The following is a 17,680-nucleotide window of genomic DNA, read 5'->3' on the forward strand; positions in this document are numbered from 1 at the left end:
TTATTTTTAAAATCCCTCTCAATCCCAGCAGTTTGGGAAGCTGAGGTGAGCGGATTGCTTGAGCCCAGGAGTTCAAGATCATCTTGGGCAACATAGGGTGACACAGTCTCTATAAAAAATACAAAAATGAGTTGGACGTGGGGGCATGTGCTACTCAGGAGGCTGAGGTGGCAGGTTGGCTTGAATCTGAAAGGTTGAGGCTGTAGTAAGCCCTGATCACACCACTGCGCTCCAGCTTGGGTAACGGAGCAAGACCCTGTCTCAGAAAAAAAAAAAAAAAAAAAAATCCCTCTCAGATAATTGTGATATTCAGAAGTTTGGGAATTAGTACCTGGCCTTTAAAGAGCAAGTGTTTGAAACCCCTTCAACCTGTGAGTCTGCTCCTTAGCTGTGCTTCCTTGGGAAAGTGACTTAACCTCTCTGAGCCTCATTTACTTCATTTGGAGAATGAGGACAACTCTAACTGCCTCTCAGGGTGACCATGAGGAACACATGTGATAGGCAGAGCGTTAGGCTCAGGGTCTGGCACAGGGAATGTTCTCCAAGTTAGAGTGTGCTCATTAGCTGCTACAATGATTACTCTGCCAAGAACTTTTGGGATTGTGGGATGAACATGAGAAGCTGAAGGAGTCAAAGGTCAGGAGGGACTTCACTCCTGTCCAGACTTGCTCATGTTAGGAATGAGAGGCTCACTGGAAAGGAAGCCAAGCAGGCTGCCTACAGGAACCAGGAAGGAGGGGCCCAGGCCAAGTCCAAGGCAGAGGCTGTTCATTTCTGGCCACTGACCTGGCCGCTAGGTCAGGGCTCTGGGCAGATACAACATACAAGAAACATAGCAGGGCTCTGTGGTTAAGACCTGAGGCTTAAGGGCTTGGAGAGCGCTGCGTTCAAGTTCTGATTCCTGTTTTAGTAATGCATGACCTCAGATAAGAGACTCCAGAGGCTCCACTGGGGAGGCAGGCAGCACACTGTGGCTACTTAGCCAGGTTCTGGAGTCAGATAGCTTCGCTGCTTCTCTGCACGCTTCTGAGCCTCAGTTTGCTCCATTTGGAAATGGGGACTCTCAACCACTCTCTGTTGTTGGGGGCAGTCAATGAGATATTGTGGGGCGTGGTAACTCAGCTCCCCATCTGCCTCGCAGAATTGCATACATGCTGGAGATTGTGGCCATCAATCCCTTATCTGGTGAAACCTTTGGCTCAAAACTGGTTTGGGTGTGTGATTGTTACCTTTCACCTCATTCTCAGGTCCATCCACATGACATGGAACCTGGAGCTTTCCTCCCAACTCCTCCAAAAAATCAGGGTCGGGGGCCCCAACATCTCTTAGCCCCAACCACAGAGGGCACTGGGCCCTTGGCCTGGGCTTCCTCCCTTCCCTCTCTCCCCAAGTGGCCCCTCCTTTTTTTTGAGACAGGGCCTCACTGTATCACCCATGCTAGAGTGCAATGTGTGATCATGGTTCACTGCAGCCTTGACCTCCTGATCTCGATAGATCCTCCCTACTTCAACCTCCTGAGTAGCTGGGCACCACCATGCTTGGCTTTTTTTTTTTTTTTTTTTTTTTTTGAGATGGAGTCTCGCTCTGTCGCCCAGGCTGGAGCGCAGTGGCGTGATCTCGGCTCGCTGCAAACCCCGCCTCCCAGGCTCACACCATTCTCCTGCCTCAGCCTCCCGAGTAGCTGGGACTACAGGCGCCCGCCACCACGCCCAGCTAATTTTTTGTACTTTTAGTAGAGATGGGGTTTCACCGTGTTAGCCAGGATGGTCTCAATCTCCTGACCTCGTGATCCGCCTGCCTTGGCCTCCCAAAGTGCTGGGATTACAGGCGTGACCACCGCGCCCAGCCCATGCTTGGCTATTTAAAAAATTTTTGTGGAGGCGAGGTCTCACTATGTTGCCAAGGTGGTCTCGAACTCCTGGGCTCAATTGATTGTCCTGCTTTGGCCTCCCAAAGTGCTAGGATTATAGGCATGAGCCACCACACTCTGCCCAGCTGATGTGGCCCCTTCTGAGCAAAACTAGAGTGGGGCACTATTTGGTGACTCTGCTCTGTGACACATTTCTGTGTCAGGCCACCCAAAAATGACCCCTTCAGTCCCCAGGGACAACAGTGCAGGCTGTACTGTGTTCGTATTTTGAACTCTGTAGGTGCCAGATGATAAATATTTTCGAGTAGGGTTGATACTGGATATGATCAAACAAACCATGTATGTGTACACACCAGGCAGAGTAGCCTCTGCCACCTGTTTTCCAGCACATGGGAGCACACCCTGAGGGATCCGCATCTTGTCACTTCAAACTTCTGAGAGGAGTGCTGCCACAGAACCCCCTCTTCTATGTGTTCTGAGGATTCAGCCTTCACGAATCTGGCCTGGCAGGCTGGAACCTTTCCAACAAGGCCCTCCCAGGGCTTGCTTCCCAGGGCAGTTGAGCACATCTCTGAGTGGACACTGCCCCCTGGAGGCCGTGCCCACTAAGACACCTGCGCGAGATGAGCTCACACAAGAGAAACAGACCCAGGTGGATGCTTTCCTTCCAAGTGTCCTCCCTGGGTGCCTCAAGATTGAACCAAAATGCAGAGCTGGGTTACAATTGTGTTTGGGGAAGGCTTTCATCTTGCACCAAGAATCCAAGCGGACATAGCCTGCAAATCGCCATCCCTGATCACCTTTCAACCAGACCAAATCCCTTTGTGTCCTGGACCAACTAAGTTTTCTGCCTCTGGAATACTCTCCCACATTCTTTTTTCTTTTGAGACAGAGTCTCCCTCTGTTGCTTAGGCTGGAGTGCAGTGGTACAATCTTGGCTCACTGCAACCTCTGCCTCCCGGGTTCAAGTGATTCTCTTGCCTCAGCCTCCTGAGAAGCTGGGATTACAGATGTGTGCCACCAGACCCGGCTAATTTTTTTTTTTTTTTTTTTTTTTTTTTTTTTTTTGAGACGGAGTCTTGCTCTGTGCCCCAGGCTGGAGTGCAGTGGCGCGATCTCGGCTCACTGCAAGCTCCGCCCCCCCGGGTTCACGCCATTCTCCTGCCTCAGCCTCCCAAGTAGCTGGGACTACAGGCGCCCACCACCTCGCCCGGCTAATTTTCTTGTATTTTTAGTAGAGACGGGGTTTCACCGTGTTAGCCAGGATGGTCTCGATCTCCTGACCTCGTGATCCGCCCGTCTCGGCCTCCCAAAGTGCTGGGATTACAGGCTTGAGCCACCGCGCCCGGCCAGACCCGGCTAATTTTTATATTTTTAGTAGAGACGGGGTTTTGCCATGTTGCCCAGGCTGGTCTCCAACTCCTGACCTCAGGTGATCCACCTGCCTCAGCCTCCCAAAGTGCTGGGATTACAGGCGTGCAGCCCTGTCCCACATTCTTACCTGGCTGCCTCCTACTGGACAGACATGGATGTCTCTTCCCCTGGGAAGTTTCCCAGTGTCCCATATTGGTTGGATGCAGCTCCAGTGTGCTTCCATAGCCCTGTGGCCGCATTTTATCCATATTGTCATGGCTGCTTGAGTCTCTGACCTCCCGCTGACAGGCAGGCGAGCACTGTGTGGCAGGGACCCAGATACCGGGGCTCCCCAGAACCTGGCCCTGACAGATTTTTTGTGTAGGAAGAGGCAAGACCAGCCAGCTCTCCACATAGAGAACATGGTAAGGTGAGAAAACCTCAAGGAAGGGCTCACCTCTCATGGGGCTCCCACCCATTCAGAACCTGGCCGCTTCCCTCTCTTCCTCCTCCTCCTTCTCCACCATAAAACCAGGTGGCCGGCCAGGCATGGTGGCTCATTCCTATAATCCCAGCACTCTGGGAAGCTGAGATGGACGGATCACTTGAGGTCAGGAGTTTGAGACCAGCCTGGCAACATAGTTAAATCCTGTCTCTACTGAAAATACAAAAATTAGCCAGGCATAGGGGTGGCCACCTGTGATCCCAGCTACTTGGGAGGCTGCGGCAGGAGAATTGCTTGAACCCAGGAGGTGGAGGTTGCAGTGAGCTAGGGTTGCGCCACTGTACTCCAGCCTGTGGCGACAGAGTGAGACCCTGTTTTAAAAAACAAACAAATAGGCCGGGCGCGGTGGCTTAAGCCTGTAATCCCAGCACTTTGGGAGGCCGAGATGGGCGGATCACGAGGTCAGGAGATTGAGACCATCCTGGCTAACATGGTGAAACTCGTCTCTACTAAAAAATACAAAAAACTAGCCGGGCGAGGTGGCAGGTGCCTGTAGTCCCAGCTACTGGGGAGGCTGAGGCAGGAGAATGGCCTAAACCCAGGAGGCTGAGCTTGCAGTGAGCTGAGATCCGGCCACTGCACTCCAGCCTGGGCGACAGAGTGAGACTCTGTCTCAAAAAAAAAAAAAAGAAAAATAACAAACAAATAAAAACACAAAAGACAAACCCATGTGGCCCAGAACATTAAGGGAGGAGAGCAGGTAAGGCACTCAGGCACTCATTGTCTCAGGCAAGGCAAAAGCTAGGTGGGACTGGGCCAGGCACGGTGGCTCATGCCTGTAATCCCAGCACTTTGGGAGGCTGAGGCAGGTGGATCACCCGAGGTCAGGAGTTGGAGACCAGCCTGACCAACAAGGTGAAACCCAGTCTCTACTATAAATACAAAAATCAGCCAGGTGTGGTGGCGCGTGTCTGTAATCCCAGCTATTCAGGAGGCTGAGGTGGGAGAATCACTTGAACCCGGGAGGCGGAGGTTGCAGTGACCCAAGATCGCACCACTGCACTCCGGCCTGGGGAACGAGAGCAAAATTCCATCTCAAAATAAAATAGATAAATAAAATTTTTAAAAGCTGGGTGGGACCTAAGATACATGAGAGCCCCTGAAGCCCCTCACAGTCCTGGTTCCATCTCCAGTGAGGTCATTCGCGCTCACCCAAGACCTAAGGGAACAGGAGCAGCCATGTTCATCAAGGCAAATGCTGAGCGTGTGAGATGTGCAGGTGGAAATGATGTCGTCTGATGTGAATCTGACAAAATCTTGTTCCCAGGGGCATCTGGTTTGGTAAGAGTCTGGTGCAAGGCCTTGTGTGTGGAAAGGGGTTAGACAGACCTGGGTGCTGGTTCCAGCTGCCCCTGACGCACTGTGGGACTTTGATAGGTCGTTTCCGCTCTCAGAACCTGTTTCCTCATCCAAATGGGAATAATTATGGAACTTAGTTCAAAGGTGGTTGTGAAAACCTGTTGACATGACAAGGAGAAAGCAGAAAGTGTAAGAAATGACAAGGAAATCCCAGAAATGAGAATGCCTGCTGCCTGGGGCCACTGTCACTGAGCCTTGTACTTTTTGTGTGTGTGTTTCTTTTTGAGACAGAATCTCGCTCTGTTGCCCAGGCTGCAGTGCAATGGTGTGATCTCGGCTCACTGCAACCTCGACCTCCCAGGTTCAAGCGATTCTCTGCCTCAGACTCCCGAGTAGCTGGGATTACAGGCGTGTGCCCCCATGCCTGGCTAATTTTTTTTGGATTTTTAGTAGAGATGGGGCTTTGCCATGTTGGCCAGGTTGATCTTGAATTCCTAGCCTCATGTGATCTGCCTGCCTCGGCCTCCCAAAGTGCTGGGATTACAGGCGTGGGCCACCACACCTGGCTGTGTGTTTCATCTAGAAGAGCTGATAGATGGAGACAAGGGTCTGAAGTCTGGACCAGGACCAGAGCACAGGCATGGGATACTTGATGGCAGGGTGTGGGGGTAATGGGTCGCTGTCTAGCGTAACCCTAGGAGCCCGGTCATGGGCAGTTGCCCACCGGATACTCAAAGCCGCCTTTGGAGGTGGGTCTTTGTGGCTGACTCCCTATGAAATACCTGTGTGCTCACCCTTATTTCCCAGCCTCCCTCTTGGCTAGTTTGGGCCAAGTGACTAGTTATAGACAAGGAGCTGTGAATAGAAGTTATGTCTCCCAAATAAGGGGGAGTTGGTTTGGAGTTGGTGTGTCTTCATCTCTCTTTTCCCCTGCTGTGGCCACTCTGGTGGCCACATGCTCTGATGGTATAGCTCAAAATAGAGGAGGGCTACCAGACCCTCATTAAACTGAGACAAACATACCTTTTTTTTTTTTTTTTTTTTGAGACGGAGTCTCGCTCTGTCGCCCAGGCTGGAGTGCAGTGGCCGGATCTCAGCTCACTGCAAGCTCCGCCTCCCGGGTTCACGCCATTCTCCGGCCTCAGCCTCCCGAGTAGCTGGGACTACAGGCGCCCGCCACCTCGCCCGGCTAGTTTTTTGTATTTTTTAGTAGAGACGGGGTTTCACCGTGTTAGCCAGGATGGTCTCGATCTCCTGACCTTGTGAACCACCCGTCTCGGCCTCCCAAAGTGCTGGGATTACAGGCTTGAGCCACCGCGCCCGGCCTGAGTTTCACTCTTGTTGCCCAGGCTGGAGTCCTGTGGCGCAATCTCGGGACATGTTTTTTTTGTATTTTTAGTACTGACAGGGTTTTGCCATGTTGGACAGGCTGGTCTCGAACTACTGACCTCAGGAGATCCACCCACCTCGGCCTCCCATAGCGCTGGTATTACAGGCATGAGCTACCACGCCCGGCAAAATTTATTTTTTATTTATTTTTTTGAGACCGAGTTTTGCTCTAGTTGCCCAGGCTGGAGTGCAATGGCGCAATCTTGGCTCACCGCAACCTCCGCCTCCCGGGTTCAAGTGATTCTCCTGCCTCAGCCTTCCAAGTAGCTGGATTACAGGCATGCGCCACCATGCCTGGCTAATTTTTTTGTATTTTTAGTAGAGAGGGGTTTCTCCATTTTGGTCAGGCTGGTCTTGAACTCCCGACCTCAGGTGATCTGCCCTCCTCAGCCTCCCAAAGTGCTGGGATTACAGGTGTGAGCCACCACGCCTGGCCCGGCAAAATTTATTTTTAACAAGAAAAAAAAAATTTACCTCTGGGAACACAGAACATAATTTTTAAACAAAAAGGGGGTCTCTCGGCTGGGGGCAGTTGCTCACGCCTGTAATCCCAGCACTTTGGGAGACTGGGACAGGTGGATCACAAGGTCAAGAGATTGAGACCATTATGGCCAAGATGGGCATGGTGGCACGCTCCTGTAGTCCCAGCTACTCAGGAGGCTGAGGCAGGAGAATTGCTTGAACCCGGGAGAAAGAAGTTGCAGTGAGCCGAGACTGTGCCAGTGCACTCCAGCCTGGGCGACAGAGCGAGACTCCATCTCGGGGAAAAAAAAAAAGAAAAGAAAAGAAAAAAGAAAGCGGGGCGGGGGGGCGGTCTCTCTTCGTTGCCTAGGCTGGTCTTGAACTCCTGGCCTCAAGCGAACTCCTGCCTTAGCCTCCCAAAGTGCTGGGATTACAGGCATGAGCCACCACACCTGGCCCACTCTAAACTCTTGCCTGCTTCTTCCCAGCCAAGAAAGGCAGTATTGCAAAGCACAAGCTTGGGTCTGACCTGAGCTCAAATCCCTGTTCTGCCCCTTACTAGCTGTGTGACCTTGGGCAAGTCACTTTGTCTCCTCTCTGAGCCTCAGCGTCTTCATCTGTAAGATGGGGATAATTATGCTAATTTCTCACAGGATGATTTTAAGCATCAGAGACAATGGATATAAAGCACTTAGCAAAATGCCTGGCTCATGTAGGCCTGTTCTAATCCAAGGCACGCTCTCTTTATCTTAGGTACTATTGGGGGCTATTGGAGAAGAGGGAATCAGTGTACAGATATGTTTATTGACAAATAAAGTACAGGTACCCCTATATAAGTATCACTGCGACATTTCAGGAACCTTGGAGCTGGGAACGCCCCTTCCTCCCTGCCCGCCTCTTCTCTAGGCTCCTCCTGATTCAGCTTGGGCTCTCTAGAAAAGCGCTTCTGGCATTTTCTCGCTGGAAACTCTGTAGGTGTGCTGGGTGGGCTCTCGGCGTTTATCATGTCCACACCCTTCTGTCCCTGGGGACTGTGGACAAGGGGCGATGAGCCTGCTCAGTCATTCATGTCCAGCCCAAACTCTGGATACAACTCTTTGGTGGTGACACCTCGGATCACAGCTGAAAGGAAGGAAGGAAGGCTGAATGTGCAGTGGGGACAGGTGGGAGGGAGTACAGCCAATGCCCCCAGCCAGTGTCACTGCCCTGACCCACCCAGGACCATCTCTGGCTTCAAGCCGGTCCGCACACTTGTGCCTCGCCTAACTGGCTAAGGTAAGCCCTCTGCTGCTCCTTCCAGGCTGCCCCACTTCGGGCCCTGCCTGGCCACGCTGGAGCTCTGCCATGTGCCAGCCACTGTATTCAACAATGGACCTACGAGGACTCCTTGGACCCTCACCCCATTTTGCAGAGGAATGAAACAGCTCCCTCGATTCCATTCTCCACACAGAGCTGCTGGATTCATCTGCTTCAAATGTAAGCTGATTGTATGCTGTGCCTGCTGAACATTCCAGACTCCTCGGCATGGCCCACGTGCTCGAGTTTGCCCCTCTGCAGCCTCTGTGATGTTATCCCTCCTCTGTTCTCCACAAAGGCTGGTCCTTTCTCCTGAGGAAGGGTTCTCCTCAGAGGCCTCCCCTGACTACCTATCTTACCCCCACTGCCCCCCTGTTCATACCTCAATATTCTCCCCATCTCTGCCGTTTGTCACCTTCATAGCACCTAACACATTTTGTAATTAACTGCTGAGTCCACTTACTTCCTGGGCATTCCTCTACCCCCAACAGGAAAACAAACCACATGACAGCAAGAGACCTGAAAGTGTCTGGATCACCAAGTGTCCCCAGCACTCTATAGAGTGCTGGGCACAGAGCAGCTGCTCAGTAAATGTTCACTGAATAAACAAAAAGGATGCCAGGTACGGTGGCTCAGCATATAATCTCAGCGCTTTGGGAGGCCAAGGCAGGTGGATCACTTGGGGTCAGGAGTTTGAGACCAGCCTGGCCAACATGGTAAAACCCCGTGTCTACTAAAAATACAAAAATTAGGCCGGGCGCGGTGGCTCAAGCCTGTAATCCCAGCACTTTGGGAGGCCGAGGCGGGTGGATCATGAGGTCAGGAGATCGAGACCAGCCTGGCTAACACGGTGAAACCCCATCTCTACCAAAAAAATACAAAAAACTACCCAGGCGAGGTGGCGGGCGCCTGTAGTCCCAGCTACCCGGGAGGCTGAGGCAGGAGAATGGCGTAGACCCGGGAGGCGGAGCTTGCAGTGAGCTGAGATCCGGCCACTGCACTCCAGCCTGGGCGACAGAGCGAGACTCCGTCTCAAAAAAAAAAAAAAAAAAAAATTAGCCAGGCGTGGTGGCAGATGCCTGTAATCCCAGCTACTCAGGAGATTGAGGCACTAGAATCGCTTGAACCTGGGAGGTGGAGGTTTCAGGGAGCCAAGATCACACCACTGCACTCCAACCTGGGTGACAGAGTGAGATCAGTCTAACCAAAAAAAAAAAAAAAAAAGGGAGAGGCCACCGGCTCCAGGTCATATGACCTGGAAGTAACAGGCCTCATGCTGATTCTCGCTACTAAGAGCTTGTGTTCTTTTTTTTTTTTTTTGAGACGGAGTCTGGCTCTGTTGCCCAGGCTGGAGTGTGGTGCTGTGATCTCGGCTCACTGTAACCTCCGCTTCCTGGGTTCAAGAGATTCTCTTGCCTCAGCCTCCCGAGTAGCTGGGATTACAGGCACATGCCACCACACCTAGCTAATATTTGTATTTTCAGTAGAGACAGGGTTTCACTGTGTTGGTCAGGCTGGTCTCGAACTCCTGACCCTGTCATCTGCCTGCCTCGGATGCCCAAAGTGCTGGGATTACAAGTGCCAGCCAGTGAGCCCAGCCCTCTTTTTTTTTTTTTTTGAGATGGAGTTTCGCTCCTGTTGCCCAGGCTGGAGTGCAATGGCACGATCTCAGCTCACCACAACCTCTGCCTCCCGGGTTCAAGTGAGTCTCCTGCCTCAGCCTCCCGAGTAGCTGGGATTACACATGTGCCACCACACCTGGCTAATTTTATATATTTAGTAGAGACAGTTTCTCCATGTTGGTCAGGCTGGTCTTGAAATCCCGACCTCAGGTGATCATCTGCCTCGGCCTCCCACAGTGCTGGGAGTATAGGTGTGAGCCGCTGTGCCCAGTTGAGCGTGTGTTCTTAACCACTAGGCTACACTCCCCTCACACCCCCATCTTCTTGGGCCCTGATCACCCCCATCTTTTTATCCATCTATAGTTCCCGCCTCCAGTTTTTTCCTCTCCTCCTTTGGGGCCCATTGTCCAATGAAACACAGAGAAGCCCTCCCTGCCGTGGAATCCTGGATGCTGAAGGCATTTCTGCAACAAGTGCCAAATCTCACACAGCAACTGGGCAGACGACCCAGCTCTGAACACTACCCCTGGCTGCTGGTCACTGGCTGCTGAACATCAGAGTGCCCAGCACTCCAAGCTAGGGGATGGAACTGAAGGGTTTGTAGGGGCCACCTGCACATTTCGTCACCTCCAAGGTAGGCTCTCCTAGCCAGCATGACATGCAGGTGTTGGTGCCTTGGCTAAAGCCCTCTAGATAGCAAGATTTTGTTCAGGGAGGAAGAAAATACTTCTTTAAGTCACAAAGGGTCACCCTTGCACTTGCTGCCTCTTTAGCAAGCCAGCCACTTGAGGCATGGATGGTATCTCGATCACTCTGAGTAGGCCCCAGAAGACTGGGGAGACCCTGAGTCCTCAGTCTGGCAGATGGGCAAGTCCCGCTCAAACCTGGCTGCAGCTCCAAAGCAGGTTCTGTACTTGAGGAACAAACCTAGGTGGCCAGGGAGACCAGAGGCTGGTAAGGAGAGGGGCTGGGGCAGCCCAGGAGCAGGCCACCTGCGGAGGGCGTGAGAGTTGGCAAGTTAGGAGGCCCAGAAGCAAAAGCCAACACCCCTAGGCGAGATGACACCCTGTGATGCCTGCTTGTGGCTCTGCAGTCCCAACTACTTACCTAGTTTGCCCATCAGCATCTGCCCCACATCCTTGATGTCATTGTACTCATGAAGCTGGGTAATGTGGTCCTCCAGTTCATCCACACTGTAGCCTCTGGGATGAGCGATGGAGAGAGGGGGAAAGACAGCTCAGTTAAGAAAGCAGATGATGACCCCAGGCTCAGACAGTAATAAGGCATCTGTAAGGGCCTACTTGGTGCTAGGTACTAGGGATATGGTGACAGCAAGATAGGCCCTGCCCTCATGAAGCTTACAGCAGGGCAGGGCATCTTCCCAGGTCCGCACTCCTGGCAAACGTGTCCTGTCTCCTTAGGGCGGGGTCTCCAGCTACAATGGTACCATGTGACCCTGGCCACAGCTGAGGGACTCGCAGATGGGCACATGATCCAAACAGCCAGGTGGATTCCTTCAAGTGTGACATGCACATTCAAAGGCAGCTTAGTCTCTGCCATGTGGCTGGAGCAAGAGGTGTGGGGAACTCTAGGAGGTGTTCAAGAGCCAGCTTCCCCTATACACTGAAAACTCTACCTGCAGAGAGAGAAAGGAGTCTGTGCAGAGGGAAGTAGAGGCGGAGAACATGGCTCCAGAGACTGAGAGAGCAACAGCTTCCATCCCAGATAGCTTTCCAGGTCCCAGTTCAGGCCCTCCCACAGCCTAAGCATCTCACTACCTGAGAGGCTGCTGAGATGTCCTGAATCCAGAAGCATAATCCGTCTGTCCGTCTTTCCGTCCTTCCTTCCATCCTTGCTTCCTCCCTCCCTCCCTCCCTGCCTCCCTCCTTCCTTCCTTTCTCCCCCTCCCTCTCTTCCCTTTCCCTTTCCTCTCTCCCTTCCGTCTCTCTCCCTTCCCTCTCCCTTCCGTCTCTCTCCCTTCCCTTCCCTTCCTTCCTTTTTCTTTCCTTTCTTTCCTTTCCTTTCTTTTCCTTCCCTTCCCTTTCCCTTCCCCTTCCCTCCTTCCCTCCTTCCCTCCTTCCTTCCTTTCTTCCTTTCTTTCTTGACCAAGTCGTGCTCTATAGCCAGGTTGGAGTTCAGTGGCGCGATCTCAGCTCACTGCAATTTCCACCTCCCGGGTTTAAGCGATTCTCCTGCCTCAGCCTCCCGAGCAGTGCACAGTCCTATTTCTATGCTAAGCCAGTGCGACTGGGTTTTTCAGTTACTGGGCAGTTAGAGAGTTAAAAGTTATCTTTTTTTTTTTTTTTTGAGCTAGATTCTCAATCCATCACCCAGGCTGCAGTGCACTGGCGTGATCTCAGCCGATTGCAGTCTCCATCTCCCAGGTTTAAACGATTCTCCTGCCTCACCCTCTGGAGTAGCTGGGACTACATGCACGTACCACCGTGCCCAGCTATTTTTTGTATTTTTAATAGAGACAGGGTTTTGCCATGTTGGCCAAGCTGGTCTCAAACTCCTGACCTCAAGTGATCTGCCTGCCTCAGCCTCCTAAAGTGCTGGGATTACAGGCGTGAGCCACTATGCCTGGCCCAAAGTTATCTTGACCATGATGGGGAACCCAGTGAAACTTACTCAGATATGAACTGGGAGATCTCCTCATCCAGCATGTCCCTCTTCTCCTTCAGTTTCTGAATGTCAAGGTGCAGAGACTCCTCGCTGGTTCCATCAGCCTGGCCAGACTTGGGCGATGGCCTCTGAGAGGCAAAAAAAGTCATCAGCCAGACTGACCAGTTATCCAAAATTCACAGCTTACATGTCCCCCAGTAGTCACTTCCTGCTTATGCTTGCTAATAGGCACCCTAACCCCCTGAATAAGACTGCATTTCCAAGCCTTCCTTGGAATTAGATGTGGCCCTATGACTAAGTTCCAGCAAGTAGAACTTAATCATCTGGGAATTTTTTTTGAGACGGAGTCTCACTCTGTCGCCCAGACTGGAGTGCAGTAACCCAATCTTGGCTCATTGCAACCTCTGCCTCCCAGGTTCAAGTGATTCTCCTGTCTCTGCCTCCTGAGTAGCTAGGACTACAGGTGTGCGCCACCATGCCCAGCTAATTTTTGTATTTTTTAGTAGAGATGGGGTTTCACCATACTGGCCAGGCTGGTCTTGAACTCCTGACCTCGTGATCTGCCCGCCTCGGTCTCCCAAAGTGCTAGGATTACAGGCGTGAGCCACTGTGCCCAACCTCCCCCCTACTTTTTTTTTTTTTTTTTTTTAAATAGGGTCTTGTTCTTGTTCTGTCACCTAGGCTGAATTGCAGTGGCATGATCATAGGTCACTGCAACCTCAAACTCCTGGGCTTAGGTGATCTATCCTCTAGCCTCAGTCTCCGACAGTGTTGGGATTACAGGCATGAGCCACTGTTCCCAGCCAGTGACTAGGAATTGTCCTCCCAGGAAGAGGGCATGCCTTTCTCTGGCTGGAATGTGGATGCAGTGCTGGAGCTGAGCAGCTATCTTGGATGATAAGGTACAAGTCATACATTGAAGATGGTGTTGAATTAGATGGAGGCCTGGGTGCCAATGACTGCTTAAACCATTGTTATTTGGGGTTTTCTTCACTCCTAGCCAAACCCAATCCTAACCAATGGGACCGCCCTGGTCCCCAGTCTGACCCCAGAGAACCTGCTCCAGGCCTCCGTCTTGGGCTCTCCTCTCATTTACAATGTCACTGGTTTTTTTTTTTTTGGTTTTTTTTTTGAGACAGAGTCTCACTCTGCCGCCCAGGCTGGAACGCAGTGGCATGATCCCAGCTCACGGCAACCTCTGCCTCCGGGGTTCAAGTAATTCTCCTGCCTCAGCTTCCTGAATAGTTGGGATTACAGGTGCACACCACAATGCCCGGCTAATTTTTGTATTTTTGTTTTTTTTTTTTGAGACGGAGTTTCACTCTTGTTGCCCAGGCTGGAGTGCAATGGCGTAATCTCAGCTCACTGCAAGGTTCCAGTGATTCTCCACCTCTCAGGTTCCAGCGATTCTCCTGCCTCAGCCTCCTGAGTAGCTGCAATTACAGGCGCCCGCCACCATGCCCATCTACTTTTTTTTTTTTTTTAAATAGAGTTGGGGTTTCACCATGTTGGCCAGGCCGGTCTCAAACTCCTGACCTCAGGTGATCCACCCACCTCGGCCTCCCGAAGTGTTGGGATTACAGGTGTGAGCCACTGCTCTCGGCCTCATTTTTGTATTTTTAGTAGAGACAGGGTTTTTGCCAGGTTGGCCAGGCTGGTCTCAAACTCCTGACCTCCAGTGATCTGCCCGCCTCGGCCTCTCAAGGTGCTGGGATTACAGGCGTGAGCCACCATGCCCAGCTGTCACTGGGTTTAGAATCTCATTGGATAAAACCCTTCCTTGGGGCTTTCATCTTTGCCCTTTCTGCCTGTAGAAGCTGTGAAGGCCAGTGCCTAGGACACAGCCAATCTTCAGGAAATGTATGTTGGATGAGCTGTCTACACATGATACAAGAAGGGACCGAGGAGGACGGTCTTCCTGGTTTTAGGTTAGTAGCTTGTAACCAGTCACTCAGAGGAAGGAGTGAGCACTCTCTGCCAGGAACTGACAAAGGGTCCAGGAGCGCAGCAATGAATGAGACATCAAGCCTAGCCCACTGTTCTCATAGAAGGTACAGCCTAGCCTCAAAGAGAAAGTGCCCCACAATGAAGTTCTTCCTCCAGATGCTTCCACTTAAAGCTCTACTTATGCATCGCCCCATCAGAAAGGCCCTCTCTGACAGTCCTGTCTACAACGGTAATGTCTCAATCACTCACTATTCCTTTTTCCTGATTTTTAATATTTTTTGAAATTTAATTTTTCTTTTTTTTTTTTTTTTTGAGACAGAGTCTCGCTTTGTCACCCAGGCTGGAGTGCTGTGGTGCGATCTCAGCTCACTGTAACCTCCGCCTCCCGGGTTCAAGTGATTCTCCTGCATCAGCCTCCCGAGCAGCTGGGATTACAGGTGCACGCCACCACGCCCTGCTAATTTTTCTATTTTCAGTAGAGACGAGGTTTCACCATGTTGGTCAAGCTGGTCTCAAACTCCTGACCTCGTGATCCGCCCACCTCAGCCTCCCACAGTGCTGGGATTATAGGCGTGAGCCACCGTGCTCGGCCTTTTTTAAATTTAATTTTTAAGATGCGGTCTGTCTCGCTCTGTCATCCATGCTGGAGTGCAGTAGCACAATCACGCCTCACTGTAGCCTCAACCTTCTGGGCTTAAGGAATCCTCCCACCCTAGCCTCCTGAGTAGCTGTTACAACAGGCATGTGCCATCACACTAGCTAATTTTTTTTTTTTTTTTTTTGAGGTGGAGTCTGGCTCTGTTGCCCAGGCTGGAGTACAATGGTGCGATCTTGGCTCACTGCAGCCTCCACCTCCTGGGTTTATGCCATTCTCCTGCCTCAACCTCCCGAGTAGCTGGGATTATAGGCACCCCCACCATGTCCAGCTCATTTTTTGTATTTTTATTAGAGACAGGGTTTCACCGTGTTAGCCAGGATGGTCTCAATCTCCTGACCTCGTGATCCGCCCGCCTCAGCCTCCCAAAGTGTTGGGATTACAGGCGTGAGACACTGTGCCCGGCCACACTCAGCTAATTTAAAAAAAAAAAAATTATTTTTTGTAGAGATGGGGTCTTGCCATGTCACCCCGTGTGTTCTCAAACCCTGGGCTGGAGCAAGCCTCACACCTTGGCCTCCCAAAGTGTTAGGATTGCAAACATGAGCCACCGCACCTGGCCTCCTGATGTTTTACAGCATTTTTCATCACCTGACAAGTTATGCATTTCGTTATTTTCATTGTCTTACATTGCTTTACATCACTGAAGTGTAACCTCCATGAGGGAAGGGACTTTTGTTCACTGCTGATCGCACAGTGTCTACAACAGTACATGGCACACAGTAGGCACTCAATATTAATATTTATCAATGAATGAATGAATAAGTAACCAATAAATGAATTATGTCTGAAAAATGCTTTGAAGTTGAAATCCAGTGTGCTATGGGAGGGTCTGACAGGGCAACTGGACTGACCCAGGAGTGGGGATATGGCTTCTCCGAGGAAGCTAAATTTTAAAGGATGAGCAGGCTTTAGCTTGGCAGAAAGGTGGAAGAATGTATTGCAGACAGAGGGGACAGAACAGTTGGCCCTCCATATCAGTGGGTTTCACATTGAAAATATCTGATGGAAAAAAAGCATGGTTGGCCAGGTGCGGTGGCTCACACCTGTAATCCCAGCACTTTGGGAGGCCGAGGCAGGCGGATAATGAGGTCAGTAGTTCGAGATCAGCCTGGCCAACATAGTGAAATCCTGTCTTTAGTAAAAATACAAAAATTAGCCAGGCATGGTGGCGCGCGCCTGTGGTCCCAGCTACTTGAGAGGCTGAGGCAGGAGAATCCCTTGAACCTGGGAGGTGGAGATTGCAGCAAGCCGAGATCATGCCATTGCACTCCGGCCTGGGTGAGAGCGAGACTCCGTCTCAAAAAAAAGCATGGTTGAGTCTGTATTGAACAGGTAGAGTTCTTCTTTTTCCTTTTTTTTTTTTTTTTTTTTGAGACGGAGTCTCGCTCTGTCGCCCAGGCTGGAGCGCAGGGGCCGGATCTCAGCTCACTGCAAGCTCCGCCTCCTGGGTTTATGCCATTCTCCTGCCTCGGCCTCCCGAGTAGCTGGGACTACAGGCGCCCACCACCTCGCCCAGCTAGTTTTTTGTATTTTTTTAGTAGAGACGGGGTTTCACTGTGTTAGCCAGGATGGTCTCGATCTCTTGACCTCATGATCCACCCGTCTCGGCCTCCCAAAGTGCTGGGATTACAGGCTTGAGCCACCGCGCCCGGCCAGAGTTCTTTTTCTGGTCATTACTCCATGGGGGTCCGGGTAGCAATCTCCATGGACACCCAGGGGTGAATGTGTACCCAAATGCCTTAAGGTAGGAGACAGCACATGTGTTCGGGGGAATGAAAGTGGTTTCCACGTGTGTGAATGGGTGAGTGAGGGGACAGTGGTGTGAAAAAGAATAAATGCGACTGGGCGCGGTGGCTCACGTCTGTAATCCCAGCACTCTGGGAGGCCGAGGTGAGAGGATCACGAGGTCAGGAGATCAAGACCATCCTGGCTAACACGGTGAAACCCCGTTTCTACTAAAAATACAAAAAATTAGCTGGGCGTGGTGGCACATGCCTGTAGTCCCAGCTACGCGGGAGGCTGAGGCAGGAGAATTGCTTGAACCTGGGAGGCGGGGGTTGCAGTGAGCCGAGATCGCACCACTGCACTCCAGCCTGGGCGACAGAGCGAGACTCCGCCTCAAAAAAAAAAAAAAAAAAAAGAACAAACGCAACCATGAGTAGTACTATTAGAAAGGAGGAGAGGCAGAGCCCACTTCAAGAGCTTGGGGTTCCTCTGATGATGCAAGGGCAGTTGGAGGAGTTGGTTTGTGGTCCTGGTTAGGAGGCTGAGTGTGATTTCAGACTTGGCAAGTGGGAAGGCAAAGATTCTGCAGGCAGCTTTGGGTGTCCCGAGAAAGGTCAGGGCTGGAGAGAGACAGGAGAGTTGTGGGCACTGGGATGGGCTGAGGGAGTGGCAGTGAGACCTTGGAGCAGGTGTGTAGAAAGAGAACGGCAAGAGGAGAGCGGAGTCACTTGGAAATGTGTGGGCGAAGGATTACCCAGGTGCCGAGGCAAGAGACTGAAGGCACAAACCATTTCAGTATAATAAAGAAAACAGAATAAGAATAGTCAAAATACGAATTAGATATAGAGATGATGATGGACAATTATCAATCATTAGTATAAACATTACTAATCATTAGCTTTTTTTTTTTTTTTTTTTTTTTTTTTTGG

At 51.4% G+C, this 17,680-nt stretch overlaps 1 protein-coding gene across 1 annotated transcript in view; it reads right to left on the bottom strand.

The window, feature by feature from the left end:
* Positions 1 to 7,662: 7,662 nt before the first annotated feature.
* SWI5 (SWI5 homologous recombination repair protein) overlaps positions 7,663 to 17,680 on the bottom strand; it is a 14,921-nt gene continuing 4,903 nt past the window's right edge. The window contains exons 3-5 of the mRNA XM_025358771.1: positions 12,428 to 12,549; positions 10,904 to 10,998; positions 7,663 to 8,000 (exon numbers count right to left, since the gene is read on the bottom strand). Coding sequence (XP_025214556.1) covers positions 7,936 to 8,000; positions 10,904 to 10,998; positions 12,428 to 12,549 — 282 coding nt within the window. The 3' untranslated portion in view covers positions 7,663 to 7,935. The remainder of the gene's footprint in view (positions 8,001 to 10,903; positions 10,999 to 12,427; positions 12,550 to 17,680) is intronic.

This window comes from Theropithecus gelada, chromosome 15, assembly GCF_003255815.1.
Source record: "Theropithecus gelada isolate Dixy chromosome 15, Tgel_1.0, whole genome shotgun sequence".
Classification (NCBI taxonomy): Eukaryota; Metazoa; Chordata; class Mammalia; order Primates; family Cercopithecidae; genus Theropithecus; species Theropithecus gelada.